This window comes from Lycorma delicatula, chromosome 1 (genome assembly GCF_047948215.1).
Source record: "Lycorma delicatula isolate Av1 chromosome 1, ASM4794821v1, whole genome shotgun sequence".
In the NCBI taxonomy this organism is placed as follows: Eukaryota; Metazoa; Arthropoda; class Insecta; order Hemiptera; family Fulgoridae; genus Lycorma; species Lycorma delicatula.
Genome location: NC_134455.1, coordinates 328820197 through 328847328, shown reverse-complemented (window position 1 = coordinate 328847328; position 27132 = coordinate 328820197). Strand labels below are relative to the sequence as shown.

Sequence of the window (27132 nt, the reverse complement as noted above, 5' to 3'; positions counted from 1 at the left end):
GAGTGATAATAATTGGAGTTTCTACCACTTTTACTATTCTGAGTTCTCACATTACACAAACTAATATGAACTTTATGAAGGTTCTTCGTGCTTGATATATTGTTGAGAATAATTTAGATACCAAGCAAGAAAACACCTTTCATTAATCAAAATTAGAGAAATACTTTTTTAGTTTTAAATTGTAGAAAATTGCTGAAGGACAGTATTTAATAAAGATTTAAAAAACAAACACTTATTTAATTTGCAAAACAATAGAGATAAGATAGTGGAAAAATCTTAGAAATACATCCAGTTTTACTTCATTTAAAATAGATAATTATTAGATAAGTTTTTATTATTTTTAAAGTCATTTTACTTAAAATTGATGTACTAATGAAAATTAAAATAAAATAAAAACACAATTTTATAGTTTTTTAATCCAAAGTTATGAATATACAGACCAGCTATAACATCTGGTGGTATATAGTTTTGTCAATTGACCATAATATATTTTTGTAAATTTCTGTAACCGTATAATTGAAAGCTAGCCAGAAATTTACAGAATGGCCGAGATTTGGTAGCGGTTCTTATGTCAAATGTTATAAAAGTACAATTGTTTATAAATCATTTGCTGAAATATTTTGACAAAAGTAAGATTTAAATAAAATATGCTGTCATCTCTGTTCTGATTGAATTAATCGATTCAACGTCAAGTTAGATCGTATTGTATTAGGATACAAAGATTTTTAGATTTCAAATTTTACTTTCTAATTGATAATGAAAGTATCTAAAGCTCTATTTTCTGCGGTAAAAAATTTGCACTCACAAACAATATTCTTAGACTATTTTCTTTAAGTAAAGCTTTTTCTTTTTTAACTAATTGATAAAGTGACCACTTCATACGTTCCAGAGACTACCATTAACATAGAAAGAAAAACGCTATTTAGAAGATCTAAACGGAGCAAAATCTCTTCTTTCTTAATTCTCATCATGAATATAAAATTATGCAGAACACTATTCTTTGATAGAGCCCTGCATCTCCTTTGCAACAGCCCTGAAAAGTAATGTGCTTCTTGGGTAGGACTTGCGACGAAACATCGTCGTACTGTGTTCCTATGTATAGTAAATTTTTATAGTCATAGTACCCAGACCTTTAACGTCTAGGATCGGACCATAAAAATTACAAGTTCTCCAATATAAACCTTTTTAGGAGTTAAGTCTTGATAAAATCTCCGAAGTTAACGACTTTATTTTCCGTAATCCTATAATACTTATCCCTGTTATTTTCTAACAATAGGTAGGAGTCTTCTAACTCCTCCCAAATATTACAAATTTCTTGAGAATCATGCCTTTAGATATTATAAAACAGCAGGAAGGAATAACAAAAATCGTTTTTGGTAGGTGGCGTACCGAATTTTTAATATGTGCTATAACACCATGCACGTGTTATTTCTTGGTTTGCTCTCAAACGAAAATTATTGATTTGGTATTGTAATCTATCAGGAAATTTATCTACGGGTAAAATATAGATTTATATTTAAAAAATTATCTGTTTTTGATAAGACCCGTGGAACGTAAATACAGTTCGTGATTTGTTGTTATTTACTTAAGTCAGCTGTTTCAAAACGCATTCCTATCTATGTTTTTCTGTTATTTTCCGTGATTCAATCCCATTTTCGTGGAAAATGTTTAATACCCAAAAAATTTCAATTTTACTGAAGTAAGCGTATAAAATTTCATACTCCAAGTTACTTTCCACGGCAGGCCGTTTGAATATACTTCATATCTCTTGGCTAGTGAATTGCTTGACTCACCAAGCTGAGAGATAATACTGTCATTCCTTTATGATGTACTGCTATGTTTTTCCATTTTCACTGGCAGATTTGACCCTCCAATTGGCCTGGATTTGAGTGATCACTAATCTATTATCATCTCGTACCACGCCCATGCAGTGGTCCAAGACTTTCAGATAATATAAAGGTGAACTGGAATAGGTATTACAAAATCATGGATAATAAGTATTATAGAATCACAAATAACCGAGAGTGCTAGTGATGTAGGTTTACATAACAAATCTTACTAAACATCTGCTAGAAATAGAGAAGAAATTTAGCTTAAAGTTGTTTCGAAAAACTAAGTGTGCATCCGTTCCTTAATGGTATGATGACTATAAGAAAGAGTTAGAGATCTTCAAAAACTTAGGAAATTTCAACCGTACACTAACTTTTGTAAAATTAAAGATTTACCGTAATACAAAAGCAATTTGATTTTATTCACATTATTATAATTATAAACTTGGGTAAATTCTCTCGTACATTGGCCTTGGAAAAAAATAGTATCGGGTCATCTATCAAATTTAGCATTAAAACATTTATTAAATTTGTGCTAAATACTTTTTTAACACTGGTGATTTCCGAAATCATGACGTGAGAAGTAAGTAGAAGTTATAATGATTTCTTTATTAAAGGCCGATAAAGAACTGATTTTGTTTGCAGTTACTACCCTATTATCTACAAAAATCTTTATTTCAAACTGATGAAAGAATTTTAAAAAAACATTAGATTACCTACCTAGTTTAGTTGCAAAGCCCGATTTGTATAAGAACACAAATCAATTTATGTCAATTCAATTACATTTATCCTGAAAATTTAAGTAAAATGAACTTTGTCAATAGTTCATCCTTGTAGCTAATTATTGTTCAGGGCTATAATAATTCCACCCAACTGATTATAAAAAAGAAACACAAAGAAATAAAGAGCTATATAAAAGTTTCTTTCCATTTGTTTTAAATGTATTTTCACATCTTTGTAAATACAGAAGGTCGTTCTAGCAATCAATACTCAAACTCAAACAATTAAATAGAAAAGGTTCATGTTAATTCGTAAAAGATTTCAATCTTATATTATGTGCATAAAGTAAGAAAGAAGCTTGGTATGATTTTCTTTCAACAGTCATCTCTCGACTGGCCAAATATTTTCACTTGTCTTGGTTTACGTCAAGCTATTCTCAACCGGTTTCGATCCGATTTAGGGGAAAGGTGGTAAGTTTTCTGTTTCTTGAAATCCAACTAATTTTAAATTTCACTCTAAATAAGTTTGTCATTAGAAAATTTTGTTTCAAAACATTTTTATTTTCCATATTTTCTTTGTTTCTTTTCCACATTATGGTTATTTTTGGTTGAAAATAGAAACTTTTTTTAACAACATAGTGAAATTTATCATTCATATACTAGGATGGGTGTTAACCCAAATTTAATTACACACATTTTCCTATAAAACTTAATTTTTGCTTGTCCCGTTTTTTATTTACAGATATATTCGGAACCTTTCTTTTTGTATTTTCAACCAAGTTTTTGGAATAAAAATTGATTCGACATTATAATGGCATAATCTTTATTTAGACCGATCTTTAATTAGACCGCAATTTTTTCTTATGTCATAGTACATGATCCTAGATATTTGGGGTGCTTTTTCCTCAATTTCGGTATTCATTACAACAAAGGAGTTGCTAATTCGCACATGTATAATAAGCCTTCTATTTATAGTTCATATCTTTTTGTTTCAATAAAAATCTATTCAGTCACTCAAGTATTTACGTAACGGACTTTCACAAATCATGACGTTTGGCAACGAACTGATAAATACTTATAACGCGCAATATCGTGCATTCCTTAGGAATGAAATTCATCGAAATCCCTTTGACGAATTAGCTCCACACATATGCACAAGCCTCCAGGAGGAGTTAGCAGTTTTCTTTATCGTTTTAAATATGAAATGACGTTCAAAATATATCAATTAAAATTAAATAACGACCTAAAAATACTATTCTAAAGGATTCTTTCAAATCAAAGCGATAAGTATCCATTATGCATGTATTAATATTTGCTTTCTTACATGTTTGCTCTTAATACTTGTATTTAAAAAATAACTAGTAGCGTTTATTTTTCAACATTAAATTTTTAGATAAAATAATTATAAACTTAAAACTATTATTTTTTTTTTTTTTGTACCAGACCTAAGTTTATCTTATATTTTATGTTTCTAATAGTATAACGAGAGCTAAATATTTCTCAATGAACGTCTCATGTTCAAAGGAAACAGATAAAAAAAGATATACTAACCATCATCTCTATAACCGGATTATTTTGACTAACCCACTATTATTAATTTTCTTCTTTATTTTACTGAAATCTTAAAAATTGAATCTGGATAGCAATAACATTAGTCCAGGCTTTTCTAAAAATATTAAAAATTACAGTAAGATAAAAAGAATTCCAGAACCGGGGTTTCTATCAGGGCCTCTAGAAATCATACATAGAACAATATCTATTTATGTATTAAAACACTTCTAAGAAAAGAATCCAAATTATATTTGTTTGGGTTCAAGGAGTCTTTGACAAAGCATTATAATTATGTTTTGTCAAAGATCCTTTAGAAAATTTAATGGACAAATTTTCATTCTAGGTACTTTTTATAGTTGACATTTGGGAATATGCGTTTAAAATTAAATATCCCACCCTAAAGCTTTTCGTCTGAAGATAATTACAAAGTAATTTTTTACTTTGACACCTAAGGAAACCAAAAAACCAAAAACAAAACCGGATGGAAATGTACACATGTATGTGTGTGTGTGTGTGTGTGTGTGTGTGTGTGTGTGTGTGTGTGTGTGTGTGTGTGTGTGTGTATTTAGTGTTTCACACCTTATATCTCCAGAAATACTCTACTGATTTTGACCAAACTTGGTCAGATTACTTCTATATATATATGGGGCATTAATGGCATTAAATTGTCTACTTAAATGTCAAGGTGGTGAGGCTGTGGAGCAAGGTCACGCTTAGTACCTCGAGATTTCGCTTAATTAAGATCTTATTTTTCTTATGCATATTTGTTAACAATTAAAAAATAATAATTCCAAAAAAGGTTTTTGCAAAATTTCACCCCATGCCAAAAAATGCACTAAATAAACGAGTGGCGTCATTAGTACCCCCTCTTACAAGGAGCGCTAGTGTAACACTGACGTACAGCTGCTGTAGTCGTCACTCTCTCTGTTTCTGTTTAGCTTCCAGAACCACCGTAAGGTATTACTTAAGAGGATGAATGAGGATAACATGTATGAAGTACAAGACATAGTCTTGTACAGTCTCAGGTCGATTTGTGGTTAATTGAAACCCAACCACCAAAGAACACCGGTATCCACAAATTAGTATACAAATCCGTATAAAAGTAACTGCCTTTACTAGGATTTGAAAATGCTATAGTTGTCTGCTATATTATAACGTCACAGGTGAGCGGTAGAATTAAATAAATGAATAATATTTAAAGTGTAAAAAAGTAAATACCTCCACACCCGAGCGAATGAAACACGGTAGCGTGCTCGCTTTATATAGAACATTGAATTATACAAAACAAAACATATTATATTTAAATAAAATTATAAATATTTTAAACTAAGTTGTGTGTGTAATCCATGCATCAGAAGAAAGCCGTTTTTCCTTAAAAAGAATCTGTTTATTAAAATACATCTACCTTAGATTTAGGACTTAAGACTTTATTTCCTTATATCCTATTGTGTCAATCGCTCCTTTCTTTGAATTCTTTGGTGAAAATATGATTAAACATTTAGTTCCCCTTAGATGAACTCCTATGAGATATTTCAGAAGCCTACCGGGTGCTTAGTTCAACGCTATATAATAGTTTATGTTTCGTCAGTCTAAATATTCAGCATATATTTTCGCAGCTCAATTCAATTTTATTTTTACACTCACGTCAGCACAAAATAATATCATTTTCAAAAAACAAAATTAATTATGAAGCGATAGTATAGAATCTTCTATGTCAACCTTTTTTTAAGGCGAAGTATATTACACCTTCGTCTTAAGTCTTAGTCTTCATCCTGAGGGCAAGAATTAAAATCCTAATCGGTCATACAATAGAAATTCTCTTCCACATTCCCGTGAATAAACTTCAAACTTAAATGGACCAAAAACTGAGTATAAACATAAGGAGATTAAGTTAGAGAAAATTATTAATTTATTGTTTTTCAACCCAAAACTATTTTTACTTTATTATTTCTTGTAAAAAAGAGTAATTTTTTTAGAATTAATAATCATTGTTTATCATGTGATAACAAGCAGCATTTTACTGATTTAATAATATACTCATTTCTATTTTGAAATAAAGGAAAAAAATCATGATAAATGATATTAAATTAAAAATGTATCGTAATGAAAACAAGACAGTTATAAAGTAAGAAAAAAGCAATCAGTTCTGACAAATTTTATTGTATTATATTAATAAGACTTATTAACATTATAAAAGAGTAATTTATTTAGGAATAGAAAAAATATTTTTTAAATATATATATATTATATAAGTATAAAAATATATAAAAGACAAAAAATATATATATGTAATAAAAGCCACGTAAATCATATATGTGAGAACACAGAATGATAAAAATTCTATGTTATTGTTACTTGATTATTATTCAGATCTTATGAACTTAAAACCAAAATCTACAAAGACAAATGGGGATTTTTTCTTTTATTTATGCGCTAAAATCTTTGAAAATGTTATATCCCGTGTTACATTTTCCATTTCATAATAATCTAATTGTAAATATTTTTAGAAATACCGTTCAGCAATGTTTGTTAGAAAAACGAAATTGTTATAAATTATTAAACAATTAATTTATTATAAAATGTTTTAAATAATATCGAACACATTTAATTTACTCAGAATCTGACTAAAAAAAGAATAAAATTAAGGCTGTATTTTTATTTAAAAAAGACGAAGCATATGTTATTCTTACACTTAATTAGATGTTTGAAGAAGCAATACTAATCCGATAATTCTTGAAAAATAATTACTTTGAAAATAGCAATTATTAAACATAATTAATTCTTATGTTTCTAAACATTAGCCTAGATGCTGACACGGTATACGCCTAACAATTAAATAACTTGTGTTTTAAAGAAAATTTAATTACATTACTTTTCCTCTCACAAACAGAACAAACATTATTTTTTTAAATATTTTACGAGACTGAAAACAACTTGTTGTTCATCGTTTACGGTCTCATTTTATTTTTATTAAAATTCCACGATCAAAAACGGCTCAGAAAGACAATGTCTATTATAGAAACAATAAAATTCTTTTTAGTCATATAATTCGGACTGTGATCGGTAACGTGTTCTCGTCTGTCTGAGTAAGATCTTTCTCTCAGTCGTTCTTAAATATGTGTGAGTCTTTTGTAAGCGTATACCTATGACCTCGAATAGTTGGAATTAACGGAATAGGTGATCGGCGTGCGGCGGCGTGCTTGTAGACCTTGTGTCAGACAGGCGACCCCCTACCTCAACCTCTAATACATATTTTCTACTTATATTGTTAAATTCCTTAATATTATAAAATTATTTCAACTCAGTGATCTGAATTCTGTCTCATCTAATAGCTTTGATGCACAAACATTAATGCAATTCTGATGCCGGCATTTTTATAAATTTTATTATTAATTTAAAAATAGTAAATTATTTTTATAAATCTAATCATAATTAAATCAGTCGCTAAATAAAATGAACTTGAAGATAAATATTTCTGTTTCTCCTAATATTTCATTGTTTTATTTCCTGACAGTTTATAGCAAAATGAAAAATTGTGGTTGGTAGAACTCACGACTACTTTGCAGGTGGTATATATATTAATAACATAATTATACACAAAATATAATAAAATAAAATATAATTATACACATTTTATGTAAAATGCACATCATGACTCAATTAATTTTTTTTTTTTATACTACACTCGGGCTATTTTTCTCCGCTGTCTATAAGATCCCATAAATTTAAAGATTGAAGGGCAAAAAACACAAACCGATTCCAGAAACTGTATCACTATTTTCAGGAATAGCAAGCATGTCAGACTTACTAGTGAATATGAAGAATGAAACAGCTTTCTTTAAAGAAATGAATATAATTGTGCTCATCAGCACACCCAACCGAACAGCAATCAAATGGACTTAACTTTGTTCACCAGGTACAAGGTCTTTTGATGAATAGCATTATTCTAAAGGAAAGTAACTCTGACTGGTGGCTCCTGTACTTTAAGCGAATCACAGTCATAAGAAAGTCTGGATAAAATAAAATGTAAAAGTTGTTCTTTCTGTCGTCTTGTAAGGACCTATATATTCACTGAGATTACTGAGTAGAGGGTATTTTCTCATATCAGTCATAAAATAAATTGATTTCTAGTTAATATTTTCACTTCATGTGTAATAATTGTATAGTTTTCTATCTAAATCATTACTTAGACATTTAACAAGAAATAAGACAATCGGTTAAAAGTTATATATTTTAATTGATTAGTACATTGTATTCAAGGAATATTAGTAGATTAAGAAAATTTTTTGATTTTAGAGATTACGTGCAGTAGATTAAGACTCTGTTTAAGATTTCAGATTAAGAAAAAGACACTAAGAAAGTCTGATTAATAAAGAATCTGATCGTATCTAAATATTAAAAATTAACAGAGTATCACGATTAATCTTCAATTTATTTTCTATTGATGTGAACAATTAAATAATGCTAGTACAAAATTTCAAAATCCATTAATATCGGAACAAAAATTCCATTTAACAGGTGACAATTAGATAAAATAAATCAACTACACATCAGATATTTTTCTTACAAGTCAATTTCATGTTACAAATTTTCTAACTCGATAGCCTGTAGCAGTGATGGCAAACTCTTTGAGAATTGGGTCAAATTTTGTTCATTCTTTTTAATACTAGCCCGTGGGTCACTTGGAAAGTGAGAGATGCTGTGTTCAAAAGGGGTACCAAAAGTTTGGAAACACCGAAAATCTGTTAACAGAAAAACTTGACAGTTGACCCTTTTATTGGTTCTCTATTTTAAAATCCTTTAAAAAGTTTAAGTTTTCCTTTTTTAAAAACTTTTACTTTTGCAAGTGAAGAGAAAAAAATAAAAGTGATGTCAAAAGATTGATATCAATGGGGAGATACCATCAATTACCGCATCAGGTGACACCATGCCTAGTGCCGCCTCTGCACCGAGTATTTGAATAAACAAGGAATAAAGAAAAGCACATATATGTTATGAAATATTCTTTATTAATAGTTACAGATATGTGTGTGCATAATGAATCTGATAAAATTATGTTTAATGTGAAACCTGTTGTTGCTTATTTTCAGATAGTTTCTTAATATTGGGTTCATATTCCTTACTCATTATATTAACGTATTTCACAGTCAGTTCATTTCCAAGTTTATTTCTGTTTGTAGATTTTACAAAATTCATTGAGGAAAACAATTTATTACACGAATATGTGAACCCAAGCATCGTTAAGATTATTAGAAAGTTTCTTCATTTATATAAAATTGTTTGGTAAAGAATCCCATACGTTTAATATAATATTTTCAATTTTTAGTGCGAGATCATTTATTTACACTACTTTCAGGAAATCTTTCCTTCTACTTCCAAAATTAAGTTTTCAAATTTATTTTTCCACACTATGCTGCTTTGAATTCAGCTAATTCAATTTCTAAATCGTGGATATCTAGCCACGTAAATTCGGTTAACTCTATTGTTTCGACTTCCGTTTTGTATCGATATAAAATAAAGTGAAATGTATTTTCTAAACTTTTAAACTGATTAAATCTCTTTATTTAACACTGCGAAGTGGTACATCCCCGTTTTACGAAGCAGCGAATATGCGCGCCAAGTTTGTGACCGACTGTCATGAGTCATGCACAGATGCAGTATAGAAAATCATTAGTCAAGTCCACTAGGAAATATATCATTTTATAAATTCGACATTCGAAATTTATACTTTAATTTTTTAATATTTTCTATTGTCTGTTCTCTCCTTTATGATATAAAAAATAATTTTATAAAAATCAACGCGTGGATCATTTAAAAAGCTTTAGTGGGTCAGTGTCTGATCGGCGGATCATAGGTTCGCCACCACTGGCCCATAGGAAGATCATGGAGAATGATTTTCCTTCTCTAGCAATATTAAATCTTTAGTGCAGCCTATGTTATTCCGTGTAAAGAATTTTCTGGATGTGAAAGGTTATCCATTGCAATGAAATTTATCATTATAATTTTAGTATTCACGCATTATCGCTTATGCTAATCTATTCATCATGTGCGCTTATCTTTTAAGATAAGATAACACTGAGGCGTTTACTTTCATAATAAAAATACAACGAATTAATGAGATAAGTAATATAAAAAAATATTAAACATATGGTCACGAAGTTATAGTAAAACATTTGATTTATGAAATAGAATTACTGTACATCTGTATTACAGATTATTAATTTTTCCATATTCTAAATTGGAAACAATTTTCTTTGTAGGAGATAAATATTAGTCTTTCTCAGTCTTAGTACATTTCTCTATCACATCAAACTTTGCTTTATGAATTTATCAAAATGATTTAAGTTATTCTAGACTTTTTGTTGTTTTGTTGTTGTGAATTTTGTACTGAAATCATGGCTGTTTTTTTAGTATTTATATTGGTTTTGCAACGCTAGTTCTTTAGTACTAAATTGAATTTTTAATCAACAATAAAATGAATAACGTAATTCCGTATTTATACTAATATAATGAAAGCAACTTAATGCATAATACAATAAATATATTCTTTGTTTATATTATCTATTTTTATTATTTTTCGTGCTGATATACCCCGCTTCTATTTTTTTTTCATTAGCGATGTGAAAAATACGTGTTAAGAAACATACAATATATTGAGGGTTAGGTACAATCTATTGAATTTAATATTTTTTTAGATTATCAAAATGAAAAAAATAGTTTGTATTACAACTTTTTATAGAAGAAACATCAGATTTAATTATTTCATTTAAACAAAAAAAATTAAAAATTGTTTTAAATAAGCGTTTATACATTAATTTTTTATTGATCTTAGAAGCTTCGTTAAAAAATATTTGGGAGGGGGTCTCTTTTTACTGTACTTATTCACTACTCACCATTATTGTTTTGTTCACTATTTCTGATATTTTCCCGCTTTAGTTTTCCGGCATTAATGCAAGCTATCTCTATTACGTTTCAAATGTGTAAGATATTTTAGTTATTTTTGTAATATTTATATATCTCTTTCTTTTTTTTGTTTTAACTTCCATTGTGTAAAGTTTTTACTTTTGAACTTTTGTAAATCTATCTTTTGTTGCTTCTTCTGGTTTGATTTCATTTAACTCAATAAAATTTATAGCAGTGAAATTCCTGGTACTTTATTAATTCTTTCTTAATACGGAATCGCTTTATTCATCATGAAAAAGTAAAGTATATCATTTTGTCAGTACTCAATTTAAAACTAAATCAAATTTAAACCACTTTCAAAAGATACTAGTCCTTTCTCTATAAACTAAAATCGTAGTTTTGGAGAAAAAAGGAACGTTACCTCAAACCAGAAAATTATTACTTATGAAATGTTCTAATGATAAATTCAGTGTAAAAAATAAGAATTGTATTTAGCAGAAATTGTAATGCTTATCTAGATTCTCACTTCATATCTCTTCCCTTTCATTTTCTGTAGATTCAACTCGACAGGAGTTTGGAGTAAAAATAAATCCCTTGTTTAGTAACGCCCTGCTAAGAAGCAACCTTAACAGTACAATTATACATCGCGTACTGTCAGTTCAGTTCATCCTTCTACAAATATACGCGGCACGCCAGAAGGAGAGACATTCTGTTTTCCAATGCCAGATAGAAATTAGAAATAAAACATATAAGTTTATCATAAGTAATGCTAAAAATTCGATTTTGCTTTTTATTCTACTTGTAATAATTTAGTCAAAAAATTATGAAACTGAGTAACAAATATAAAACATAAAATAGTAATAAATAAGTGAATAACAAAAAACGCACACAAAAACCTGGTGATTTTTTATGTTTATACCTTAATGAATTTAAAAAATCTGAAAAAATGTTAATAACGTAAGAAAATTATTTTTAGATGACAATCAAAAACATATATGAAATCCTCATTATTTTGTAAAGTTAATTTTCTCTATAATGCAGATATGCAAATAACTAATTATATGATTCTGTGTGCTATTTATGCGTAAAGTAAGTTCATATAATTTATTTTTTACTTTTTATTCGAGTACCGGTGAAATAGATAGTTTTTTCCTGCGTCACACATGAAAATCAATTAATTGAAAATGGGTAGTGAATGCTGCTGTCATACGTCTTGCTCAAGAAAGTATTAGCTAATCATTCAGACTCAGTTTCACCTAAAGACTGAAAGAAGTGATTCACCTAATACTGGCTGTTACAAATAAATAATTTAAAATTATTTATTTGAAATAATTTTAAAATTAAAATGGATGTTATAAATAAATATCACATTTTAATATACTCTTCCTAGTTACCAGTTATTGCAATGATTCCTGATAAAATGTAATCCCTCAAAATTTGATAACTCCTTCGAATTTAGGTTCATTACGGGTTAAAAAAAGAATAAATCTGGAAAAAAAGCAAAATAATAATTTAAAAAATTCTAATATCATCTATAAAGAAAAATAATTGCAGTAATAATAATAATGGTTATTTTTATTATTATTTTAATGAAGAACTAGCATAATCATATTTTACTAAATCAGAACAACTATATTTCTTTAATCTGTTATTACACTGCACGTTTTTCCCGGTACATACCACAAAATATAATTTTGCGTAATGTAATGTTAAGTTTTAATTAATGAATTCCACACTTACGAGTATATTCTACATTTTTTTATCTATTATAGATTTGAAATTATCTTGCGGGTGAAGGTGACGGGCTATTTCCTCCTCCACTGCCTAAAGTTTCTCCTCATTTCCCCTACACCAAGGTAATAATACAATAATGAATTGTTCCTTTTCTCTTTACAAGCCAACGTTTCGTCAACTCATCTTATGTATTTATTAGTAAAATATTTATTGCATTATTCTGATGCGCGTAAGAAGTTACTATCTCGTATCTGAAACTTTTTATTTTACGTAAAATATTTCCATAATTTTCTCATATGTTCAAAAATTTGAAAACGTTACGACTAAATTTAATGTAGACTTTAAAAATTAGAAAAGTCGTAAAAATTTACACAATCTAAATAAATTATAATCTGAAAGTCAATATCATATGAAATAAATTATTAGTTTTTATCACTTGATAAATCTGTCATATTTTCGTCACCGTCATCTTGTAAGTGGTCGTCTCGCTACCCTTCTTTATGAAAATCTTTTACTTGAGAGTTTTCTACGTGTCTAACGCATTTTCTCGAATCATATATTGTTATACGGTTTATGGCATCTTCTAATAATGATTTTCGTCATTTATTTGAATTATTGTTTTTAGCTGCCAACTCACCTTTTATCTGCGCCAAAATTAGCTCGGTCTGGCAGTGATACAGTGGTAATCAAACGACTTCAATCCCCATTTCTGTTGCAATATCGTCAAGCTCATATTGTCTGTATTTTTAATTTTTTTTTTGAAAATAGCCAGAAATTTGGGACTTGTTTACGAAGGATTGTGTAGTATTTTCTTCTCTTCTAATCATGAAATAATTTCCACGCTTTGGTCACTGGCACTTTCTCTTTAAGGGTAGAATGGTAGCTGACGTTATCCATCATGTAACACAGTCTTCTTCCAAAGATCGCAACAAAATTTACGAACCATTTTCGAAATACATCAGCGACCACTTCTTGGTGGAAGTCTACCGTACGCTTCGACTGAAAAATGTGAACACAGTCTTTTACAAAACCAGATTCATAGCAAAAATCGTAATATATAATTAAACCGGATTCTTTCCCAACCGAAATCTTAAAACCACCACGGTTTGATGAATTCGGCCAGATTTATTTCCTAGAATGGTTCTGGTTTACCCCCGTTTCATTTAGATAAACTATTGTCGAGAATTATTTTGTCTAATTTCGAGCAATTTTTTTAAAAATTTTACCCGAGCAAGAACAATGTCAGAACTCTTCATCAAAAATTTTCTGCCGTCATTAGACTTAAGAAAGCGGAACCCTAATTGTCTTACTATTCTCCATGTGGAATACGCACTTCCGGTAAATGTTTTTTCTCAAAAGTCTCTAATTTTACTGCACTTGAAATACTTTCCTCTATCGTAAAATTCTTGAATAAAACGACGAAATATATATTTATTAAAATCGTCCAGATCGGTTACCTAGTTTGTTTGAGAAATTTTTTTCTGAGACGATTCAAAAGAATGTTCACATAATTCGGCTTGGGTTGATGCGTTTTCATTGCCTTCATGACAAACATTTTTTACAGTATGTACTGACACAGCAAACATGGTTGCGATCACATCCTGCTTTGCATTAAAAATTTCCTTAATAGTAGATTTGCTATACACAAATTCTTTTAAATAATTATATACCCTATAATCCAATTTTTTAGATTGTTTCCGATGACCAGGACTGTTTGTTGCTATTTTAACTCACACGTTTATACAGTTAAAATAGCCTAACTTTCACAATTAAAGATCAGCCAAAGAAACTGCACGTCCGATTGATATATAACAGTAATCTGAACTGGTATAAATTGTACTACAAAATAAAAGTTACGTATTCGGTGACAAACACAATTTTACAACGTCTTGAAATAGTAAACATAGACTATTTAAAATAACAATTAAACTGAATAATATAAATAATAATTATGGAAGTTTTTTATTTAAAAAATATTTACCTCTTTACGCAACTGTCACTCAATAATAATAGAAAAACGAATGAAGTAATTCGATGGAGAAATAGATAGGAAAACACTACTTTTTAGAGAAACAATGTTTTAGAATGAGATAATCTTATTGAGTTCGTAAAATAACTTAGGCGGGGTTATTGAAAAATCTGATTTCAATATTTGCGATTTAATTACCTACTAAAAATACTATATTTGTATTTGGGCTTATTAGATTTCTGATGTGTAGTTAATGATGGAGTGGTGATGTACTGGCCGTACCCGCTCTACGCTGTTGCATATTACGACTTGTGAGCGGCAAGATGAGGAAGTCGCGTGACCTTCACCCGCAAGGTGATTTCAAATCTATTAGTGTTTAACATACTTGCACAGTTGCAATAAAGTTTTTGTGATTTGATGACTTTGGTGAAGGGGAAAGACATCACAAACATTGTAGGAGGAAAATGTTTCCTTCTATTCTTGATTTTAGTAAATATTAGATTCCTTAACACGCTAGAAGAACTACTTTTTTTCATTTCTAGATAATCCCTCACTTAATCGTATGACCGACAAGAATACCAAAGTTTTGTAACTACTACTGCGATGAGATAAATTTAATAATGACTTGTTAGAATTCAAATGTTATTTTTTGTTGAATTATTATTTGTATTCAATTTATTAAAATGTTGGTATGACATTCCTAAACCTAATTTTTGAACCTTTATTGTTAGTTTTCATTAGATCAGAAAACACATTTATGATTTGTTTTTTCATTAAGAAAGCAACTTATAAAGAAAATAGTTTATTGTAGATAATTTATTACGTGCTGCTACGCAAGATGATAGAGTTTTTTTGTTTTCTCAAAGTAATCTTAAGTATACTTCACGAAGGTACTGCACCGATTTGAAGAGTTATTCGCTGTTAAAAAGTTTAGTTATTTTCAGACGTAGTCTATATAGCAAACACATCATCCTGTTATCCCTCTTAATTTCACCTGAGCTTTGTGATAATATTATTAACAATAGTATCCGAGTTCAAAAAACTGTTAATCATAGGTTCACCAAACTCTGAAGTTTGATTGTTTGGATCACAGCAGGGAATTACCATCAGGTTTGCAAGTGGTATGAACTAACACTACTCCTTTGGAGCCACTGGATAAATGTGGGTAAATATTAAAAGATAGAATCTTGTTTTTTTTTTTTTTTTTAATGTGCTCCAGTTGTAGAAACATTAAAAAACTTAATGGTATTAGAAAGGTTTATGTCATCATGTTGCTCCACATTTTCTAGCCCCTTTACTACTGCATTAAACAGATTATTAAAGCATTATGATTTTCAAATATTTCTTTTAAAAAACTTTTTCTGCTTCTCGTCAAGAAGTCATCATGGTCATTGACTTATACTCCCATTACCCCACCAAGCACCCTTTAGATCCCCCCTCTTAAACTAAGAAAATTAAAAATATTTTTGTATTTGAATCATTACTTTTCAAAACATTTTCCTGCAATTAAAAAACATAATAGCATCCAGATGTCTAAAGCTCACTTCTTTAAGAAAAATTAAATTAAATTATACAATTTTTGATCCTTTATTGTAGTTTGTTTTCTGTATATATGAACTGACCTGTGATTTCTCTTTTCATTAAGAATGCAAGTTATAATATAAATTAATTCCTTTATTGGCAATAAAACAATTTATTATAATAAAAATTAAATCCCAGATAAAATGAAATAATCATCAATAATCTCTCTACATATATTATTTTAAATTTTGTGAAGACATAAATGTTAGATAAGAAGTTTAATAACTATAAAACAATTTGATCAACGAGCCAATTCTTTATTTTACAAAAATATACAGTTGATTACAGTAGTATTTTATGATATCCAGCATTCTTTTCCAAAACACACATCACTTTCAGGAAAACATCAGCGAATTCATTAACAAGTCAAGATTTATGGAACTCCTTGCTTACCCAAGCTTCATATGCTCTTCAATTAACAAAAATTGAAGCGTTATATTTTAAACTTTCTGTTTTTAAATCTTTTATATTTGGAGAAGAAACAATGAAAAAACAACACATGTATGTTAAAATAATCCAGATCTTCCTTGATTATCTATCTCCTACAGTTAATGAAAATGATAACCCAACTGATTAATAAATGTTAAATGCTGAGAAAATAAATACATGAAGAAATATACAGTTTGAAATCTATGTTTGTAAAATTAAATTTTTGTCTTTCCAATTTGTTCTTTTCATATAAGCTATGAAATAAAAAAAAATTCAAACATCTCTGTTTGGTATCAAATAGAATTTTGCTCATCACAGATGTGAAACCAAAATCTTAAATTCAAAAGGGCATTTGTTAACAATCATTTAATTATATTTTATCTTCCAACATTAATTATGGTAATATTTTTTTCCTTTCCCCCTTAATAAACTCTAATATGTAATCAATAAATATAACATAAGTATACTGTCAAGTAAATTCTGCTTACTTGGGTAGATATGAAAAACTGAACATTAATGGATATACTGTGAAAAATTGTGACTGCCCATGAATTTATGATAATCGTATAGTACTATGAAGTAAATGTTATATAATATCATAATCCACCTTGGGTTAGGACTTTCAGAGGTCAAGAAGATACAAATCTTCAGATGAAGAAAAATTTGTTTAGTCATGAACCACAAATAATTTTTGTTTCGACTGAGAAATGTAATTAACATTAAAAATACAAACTGTACTAAATTTAAAATGAAGATTAGTAAAAGGAATAATAATTTCACAAATACCAAGGCAGAATTCACATATTGTAATTATAATAATAAAACTCATTTATTGATAGTACAATTTATTTTGTAATAAATATTAAATCCTCCATTAATGTGAAATATATAGTAATGCTTCTAAATATATATATTTTAAGTTTATAGAGTCATGAGTATTAGATAGGAAGTTTAATAACTATAAAAACAATTACATTAATGAGCTAATTCCTTATTTTACACAAGTATACAATCAATTACAATAATAAGAAGTCTATAGGTCATAAAGAATAGGTTACTCTTACATATAGACAATATAATATAGAAAGGTTAGAATTTACGCATCATATTTGATGACAATGCATCAATCGCACAACAGTAATCACTAAAGATTATTATATACATTTTATTGTACAACTATTACTATTATTGTTATCGTGACTGTTATATTGCAATAACCAAGATGTGTTTAATCAAAATTTAATTGTACCAGTCACTAAAATTCATTATTTAAAAATAATTGAAAAGTTAGCATTGAAATAAAATAAATTGAATGGTTTGCAGTACAATATTACAATCTGTGTGTGTGTTTGTGTGTACCTTAATGTCAAGTGGGTTTTATTAGGTTACAATAGGGTCAAATGATTTGGCAGTAGCTTTATGAGGTAAGTTTGCATTTTTGTGTTTAAGTGTGTGTATGTGTTATAGTTTATACAATGTGACAATAGATTTATAATAAGTAATAATACTAAAAATAATTACTGGTTTCTCATATAGTGTACTATGTAGTATAATATAATGTATTATAATGTAAAGACACAGTATAAAATAAGAAATATTAACAATTAATATTCAACATGTTACCATTGAAGGCCAAGGTAAGGGGGTTTTGAACTAACACAATTCACCATTTCACTTATTCCACCCGACCCAATACAGACTACTATATAAGACAGAGTTTGTGACTGCTAACCCAAACATTTACCAGTAGACAGTCCTTTAGACAAACTGTTCAGTGGGCTAAAGGAGGTCTGAGCAGGAGTTCAACAATATAGTGCAGTGCATTAACTAAAAACTACAAATATGAAATCAATGGTCAGTAAATAATTACATAATATTATACAGTGTAGTAACAGTATTACATAAACTCATGTAACGAGAGATCATTTCACTCTTACACATTTGTACATGCACAACACACACACACACACACACACATACACATACATATATATATATATATGTTCTTACACATATAAATGTTATGATGAAAAGCTATCTTTTTCACCAAATAATATCTACATAACTTTAAAAGACAAAAGACATGTAAAACATAGCACTACATAGCTAAACACTTCAAATTCTTTTTACTCTTATAAAGTCTTTTATGTGTGTGCATGTGTTTGTGTGTGTGTGTGTGTGTGTGTGTGTGTGTGTGTGTGTGTGTGTGTGTGTGTGTGTGTGTGTGTGTGTGTGTGTGTGTGTGCATGGAGTTTAAGGTGTGGGTGTGTGTACTTGTGTTTCAGTTAACTTAAATATAATGTTTTAACCAGACTAATCAATTCAATCAACAAATGAGACATTAATAAATCTGTTTCCAATGTCTTCAGTTCTGTAATAACTTTTTAAACAAATTAATAATTGAAAACAGAATTTTCTCAATTTTTAAAAAATTTGTTATTTAAAAATTCTATCTTGCAAGTACTTTATTAAAGGCACTTACAATACAGGTCGTATGTTGTTATATAGATTGGTATAACATGGGTAATGTGTATGATGACCAATACGCTATTTAAAGTTTAATATAAACCTTCTTAAAAATTTCCCTAATTAGGGGTGCACCAGCCACAATGAAGTATAAATTTATAGCTGAAATCAATAGTTAATAAATTTATAACAATTCATTTTTTTTTAATCCATGATATCTATTAATCCTATCAAGATAGCTCACAAAATAGTATTGGCTTCTAATCCAAGGGTTAGAGATTGAAATCTAGATAGTTAAATTTTGTATGTTTATATTACGTGGAGTTTTATCTATATGCATATCAATATAATTTGTGTCATTTCATTGATGGGAAGTGCAGGTAGTGATAGAGATGCCAGTCACATTAAAGTTTTAATCAATTTTGGCTCTCAGGCAAATAAATCTCTTCACATGTTACATCTTTATGAATTGAAACTAATGGTAAAGAGATGATTTTCACTTTACTCATATGTCTTGTACCACCCTCCTGAACATTTACTTTTTTCTATTTAATTGAAGCTTGATCTGCAACTGAATGGTGCAGAGAGAAAAGGAAATGATCAAAACTCTTAAAATTTTAACGTAATTATTGTACCACACAATAGTTGACTTGCCTTTGTACGACAGCAATTGGTAGACAAGATGTATTATAAAATATCATTCACAAAGATGTTTTCTGAAGTTAAGGTGAACTGAAAAAATGTTATAAACACAATATGTGCACATAAAAGTTAGCTTGCTGTAGAAGCTAGCTCTACATAAATATCAGCTCTTGGTTGGAGTTATAGCTGGTTTAACTCTTATGAATGCTGTAATTAATTGTTGTACAAAGTCCTATTACCATTAACAAGATATACCAAGTTAAGCGTTACAGAGTAAGGTAACTAGTTAAGTCCTCTTTGTTTTAGATATGCAGTACTCAATAAACAGTCAGAAAAAATGATTTCATCAAAATTAATATATGCAAACTACTAACTGTTGATCTGCTAGAATAATTAATTCTTATCTTAAGATTCAGTATCTTTATTGTTACTAAGATCAAAATGATTCTTCTCATTTCACACATTTGTCTCTAAGTCTATCCATTTTCATTCAACCCTTAATTTCTTAAGTATTTCATCTTTGCTGATAAAATGCCATTGAGTTTTGTTCATTTTGAATATCATATTTCACAACCATAAACCAATATTGTAATTGCCCTTATGGTAAAATTCTACCAAACATATAAAATTTTTTTTTTCTTCCTTTCTCTCACATTCGGCAAGAATAGAACCCATATGTGGCCTGGAACCTATTAAATGATTTGTTAATACTTTGTACCATAGATATGACATCATGTATTAATTAAAATTTTCCCCAAAATGCATGATTTTATAATTTTTTTTTTTAATTTTCTGTCCAAGAATGCAATAGTTTTTACCCTTTATAAGATCCAGTGAATACATGACTCCAGTGAGGAAAACACAGAAAAAATAAACTTTTAGAGATCAGTCATATTCTTGTTTAAAAACCAAGTCAAAATCAAATTTAGGTCTGTGAACTACCTTAACTTTCATGACCTTGACAATTCGAAGCTTTCATGAAGACAATTTAGTTAAATTAACTATTTTCCTTAAAAAAAAACTGTATAAACTTAGTTAATCAAGTATTATTCTAGTTGCAAAATATGTAATTATAATAACAACAAGATTAATGATGTAGGAATAATGACATATTTGTATATAATCTTACACATTATATTAATTATAATTTTATAATATTCCAGACACACACACACACACACACACACATTTTAGTCACAATGAATATATTGCTCAATATTCAAGACATATTGCAAATAATAGGTCTAAAATTAGGAATGCATACTTACAACATAGATAAATAAATACTGGTAATTAATCATTTACAAAAGAAAGACTTCAGCTATTTAATTCTCATACTAATTTCTAAATTATAGGACTTAAAAAAAAGCTAAGTGAGAGTGGAGAAAGAGAAGTTATAAATTAAACAACTGTAACACTACTGGAGTTAACTATGTAGTATAATGAATAAAATATATAATTATAAAGTACTTTATAGAACCAGTATTCCTGGATAAAAATAATAAAGTGATACATAATATACATATTATTTTTATTATTACTACTACTACTACTACAACTACTACTACTACTACTTGTTGACCTTGTATGTTGAAGGAAATGAGAGAGAAATATTTTTTTCAAGAGAGCAAGTGAGAGAGATAATGAACTGAAGTCAAGGTTAGGTCATTTATTCACTGACTGTAATAGTAACAGCAGTAGCCAACTGTTCCTCTAGATCACCACATCGAAAGAAAGAACATAATGAGTATATATCTGTATCAATAAGAGTTTTAACTGTTGTAACAAACAACCATTTTGTTATATACTTGTTATTTTATCAGAAAATGTCACTCATATATTTATATAGATAACATAATATTTACAATATTTACAGTGGAATAAAAAAAGGAGAATACGTATACCTTTTTTATTTTTTATATTGATGTACAAGCTGTAGGTCCAGTTAAAGTGTTTTGCACACTCCTAAATTCCTGAAATTTTATATAATTCTCTTGTAGGTAAAAAGACAGCATTGAATCATGCTACTTGTGTTAAAATGTGGTTCAAATACTCATTACACAATTTTCAGTCACATAACGTAAGTGATGGTTATAAAAAATATGAGGACAGATAATTAAAACAGCAAGAGAAGGTTCCATTTGAATAAAAGTATTGGTAACTAAAATTACGATGACCTACTTACTCATTTAATAACTAGACTGAAAACGGTACAAGGCTGCTATGCTACCACAGTTTGATTTTTTATTTTATTTAATAAATATAGGGGTAAAGAAATTACTCAATAAAAAAAAAATATTAAAGACATTAAGCTAATTGTATTTTTATTTTTTTAAGTTATAAAATCAGGTTATAATGAAATCAGACAAATGATATAAAGTAAAATTTACATTAAACAAATAAGAAAATTAGGGAAAATGATAAATTGTACATGTTTATTAAATGTGCATAGCTATTTTAAAAACAAAGTTTTTCAAGGTCTTTGTTAGAACTAGTGACATTTAAATCATTTTCTGTGGGCGATCCATATATGGAACTCAAGACTATGTGCAGTCCCTTACCAGGATGAACAATCTCTGTTGAAAAAAAATTGTTATATGTAAAATCTCTAACCATATCAGAAATCAAATCTAGGAACAGTAGTTATTAGGCAACAGTAATAAGCTTTGTGCCAACGTATACAGAGAACTTCAGAATGTAAAATGTTCAGGATACAATTCATAACTATAAAATTAAAATATGATTGCATTCTTCAAAAAATCTATCGATCAGTTTTTGTTTTTTTTTTTTAATGAACTTTAGTAAAACTAATCTGAGGGAAATTAATTAAAAGTTAATTAAATTTTATCTCATTAGTTATCAGTAAAAATTCATATTAATCTTTTAAGGGAGACTAGTTTAGGAAATACAGCTAATTACTAGTTTAGTAAGTTTTATTAGCTTACTGAATTAGGAAAGGCAAATCAAATTTAATTAAAAAGAAAACCTAATCAATAGAAAACAAACAAGTAAAGTTACATTATTCTTTTTTAATAAAAAAAAATCAGATCTCTTCAAATCTTTGAGAAAACTTAAAATTTGATTTCGTACAATCAGTGTAGGATATATCTATAATGTTTAATTTTTAATTTTATATGTACAACATTTTAAATGATTTAAAATTTAAACTAATCTTGAAATTTGTATACAAAACATGACAATGAAGTTTGTTTTATACCTCAGTTGATACATAATATTACACACCAGCCACACCTTCATCAAAGTCCTTCAAGTTCTACTAGGATTTCCTTATACTGTTAGGGCAACATTTAACCATAATAATTCACTATTATGAAAATCAAAACTGCATTTGATATCATCATAACAGAATATTTTATATAAAAACATGTTTGCTGCATATTCACACGTGCGCGCACACACACACACACAAATAAAGAAAGAAAACGCATACTAAAACCAAAGCAGGTGGCTAATGAAAACTGAATGATATTATCTTGTAAACTTGTCATATAGCAACTATAATGAATTTCCAGTACGAAATGTGATTTTTATATTATAATCAAAGCAGCAGATTAGTAATTTTGCATTGCTTTATAATTTACTGGATGGCTGTCATTTTGCTAAAGGGATGTGATTAAATTTAAAATTCATTAAATTACTAAAACTAGAACAAATTAATACAATAGGAGTTCAAAAATCAAATTTATATTTTTAATTTTCTAGCAATAAGTTTTTAAACAATAATAAGCTTCCTTTCTAACAGTCATGGTAAGGTAACGTATTACAAAATTTTCGTTTCTTACGTTACATAACAATACATTTCTCAGAATTCTTTGGTAACTGAGAATTTTCTCTGATTAGGAAGTATTATTTAAAATTTAAATCAAAGATTTAAACCAAAAACAAAAAAAAATTGATATATTTTTAGATTGTTTGTTAAAAAAATATTTTTCACAATCTCGCATAATTTACGTAGGCACAAAAATCTAAGAAAATTTGTTGACGGAACGTTGCATGTCGAACCGTAATAACACTTTATTAATTATTAATATTAAACATACTTTCCAATTAAAAGGTAATTAACTAGTGAAAAAAAAAACACTTCAAATTTGTAATGAAATAATTCATTAATAGTTCAAAAGTAAAAACATAACCGAAGGTTTCAATAAATTAAATCGTAAATAAGCTTAGAAGTGTTGAAATATCTTTCTTTACATTTTTACTTTCCCGTCTAGCGCTATAACTGTAGAAGGAAAGAAAGTATTATAATCGGTCCAATTTGGACACACGGTTTTCACCGGATCTTGACGTTTTGACACCTAAGGAACTCAAAAATCGGGATGGAAATTTTCCTGATGTTCGTATGTACGTGTGTGTTCGGTGACGCACTTTAAATCACCTTATAGACTATCTCCAGAACTGCTGGACCGATTTTAACCAAACTTGGTCAGATTATTTCTACATATGGGGCATTGATGGCATTAAATGTTTAACTTAAAAGATCAAGGGGTTGAGGCTGTAAAACAAGGTCACCCTCAGTATCTCGAGATTTTACCTAATTAAGGTCTTATTTTTCTTAGGCACATTTGTTAACAATTAAAAAATAATATTTACAAAACAGAAAATTTTTGCAAAATCGCATCCCCACCCCAAAACGTGCTCTAACTAGTGGCTAAAATGGCTAAGTGAGTATAATGCGTCAATAGTACCTTCTGTCTCTACAAAAAGCGCTAGTGTAGCACTGACGTGCTAAATTAAGTTGTGTGTGTATACGTGTGTAAGCCGCGTGACGGGAAAGTCCTACAACTATATTTGTCAGCTTTTTTATTTCTAAATAAATACGAAATTTAACCTATCAAATCGAGAAATTCAGACTTTATAAAACATACTTGTTCATTAAGTAAAAGGACAACAATGATATACTAGAGTTGTTACAGCATAAAATTTCATATTATTAATTTTAATTAAATCGTGTTCTAATTTCGCTTGAAATATTAGCTGGTATTCTACCTTATAATTACTATTCCAAGGACTAAATTCATTTTTTTCGCAGTAATGTACATATATCTAATATTTTATAATTTATGATTATTACATTTATGTTGTTACAATTTACAATTTTAAATTCCACTTAACTATGTTACTGCGCTTGCGCGCACACCTATGTGAGTGTAAGTTACGTGTAGCAACCTACTTACACCATTAATAATCAACTTATTCGCATATTCCTTTTTTATCCGGTACCGACAAACCTTTTTAACTTAGCCCTGTAAGGTAGAGATTTTTTCAATCTTATTGAAAAAGTAAAATTAAATTATAAGTAAAACATTGGTACATTTTGAGGATAAAATATTTCAGAATTTTACAAATTACACTCTGGTAAAAATAATTAACTGCAATTAATTTCTTTTCGCAAAGGAGGGATAAATTCAATCATAGTTCGTTTTTAAGTGTGGCTAAATACTGTATTGAATAGTCTTATTTAAATTATTATGAAATGAAAATAAAAATGAAGGAATACTTTTTGATTTTATAATTATTAACATTTTGTTTTTGTTATTATTATTTCTGTTATTAATTAGGATGTCATTTCTTAATTTTATTTTTTCTTCTTATTATTAATTTTGCAAATTAAACACTGCTTTTGATGCAATGCTTCGTTTTTTCCCGAATTAGGTATGAGTATTTGCTAGACAGAATCGACAGAACGTATGCTCAGAACAGTTCTGCTAAAGAACTTAGATCTTTAGAATTTCTAAAGAAAATCAGCAGGATTCAGCAAATAATTTTAAAAAGTTAGCAAAAAGTAAACTATCTCCTGTACAAATTGGTTTTGTAGGATTAATATAAACGAGTTCAATAATTTATATAAAATTTAACACATTCACGATTTGTTGTTTTTTAGTAAAATAATTTTCGCTAATTTTCAAATGATTGAAATTATTATAAAATGAGATACATTATTTTATAATTGTACTACTTATATAGGCACACATAATCAATTTTTTATTTAGTTTATATAATGTAATTTAGGTGTAATTAATTACTCTTAACAAATTTATGAATAAATTTGTTATTTTTGAATAACAAATTTATGAACTACAATGAACCTAATAAAATTTTAATCTATTTCATCACTGGTTGTTTATATAGAATAATTATAGTGTATATTTTTTCCTTGCAGATTGTATTGTTTGCTGTAGCTGCCGTAGCTTCATCATCATGGGCACCATATCCACCACATGTGCCGGCAGCACCACACGGTGTTCCCGCCGTTCCACAGGATACTCCTGAAGTTGCTGCGGCTAAGGCAGCCCACTTCGCCGCTTTAGCTAAAGCATCTGCTCACTCCAACTACGCTCCAGCTCCAGCATACTCTCACGCCGCCGCCCCTGCACCACCACCAGTGAACGGAGTTCCTCAGGACACACCCGAAGTAGCTGCTGCTAAAGCCGCTCATTTCGCCGCAGTAGCTAAAGCAGGAGCACCGGCTCCAGGACCTTATGCACCAGCACCTTATGCTCCAGCCCCGTACGCTCCAGCCCCATACGCTCCAGCCGCTCATTACCCACCAGCACCGGCTCCAGTAAACGGTGTTCCACAAGATACACCTGAAGTTGCTGCCGCCAAGGCCGCTCATTTTGCTGCCGTTGCCAAAGCCGGAGCTCCTGCCCCACCAGCACCAGCTCCCTACTACCCGGCACCTGCCCCTGCTCCTGCTCCATACTATCCCCCATATGTTCCTGCCGCACCACACCACGCCCCAGTTCCTGCCGTTCCACAGGATACTCCTGAAGTCGCCGCCGCTAAAGCCGCTCACTTCGCTGCTGTAGCTAAAGTCAGCTCAGTACCGCATTCACCTAATCACTGGGCTTAGATAAATTAATGTGCAGATTGTATATTTATTATTTTTTTTTTATAGCGCTGATACTCGAAGAATAAACGAATTTAAATTACTATACTTTTTTGTTGACTTTTTTAAGAATTCCTAATCAGTTACATAAAGTGATGTGTCTATAAAATACCTCATCGCACGTCGAAATAGTTTTTAATATTTATACTCGATTCTTAATTTCTTTCTTGGTAGTATAAGCTTTTTTCTAACAAAAAGTTAGATAGTTTTAAAGCTTGTACTTTAAAACTATCGATAAATATGACTATCTATACAGTAAAATGATCACCTGAGAGATTGTACGGCCCTGGACCACACCCAGCTGGTTGAGAGCCCGGAGTTTACAGAAGCCCTTCTTTATTAGTCAGCGCATCGCCAAATGGCTCAACAGCCAAAGGTGGGCGTTGGCTAGTAAAT

At 29.2% G+C, this 27132-nt stretch overlaps 1 protein-coding gene across 1 annotated transcript in view; it reads left to right on the top strand.

Moving 5' to 3' along the window:
* The window catches only part of LOC142317880 (uncharacterized), a 154014-nt gene extending 127272 nt beyond the window's left edge, over window positions 1-26742 (top strand). Inside the window, exon 10 of the mRNA XM_075354425.1 lies at window positions 26008-26742. Coding sequence (XP_075210540.1) covers window positions 26008-26700 — 693 coding nt within the window. The 3' untranslated portion in view covers window positions 26701-26742. The remainder of the gene's footprint in view (window positions 1-26007) is intronic.
* Window positions 26743-27132: the final 390 nt, after the last annotated feature.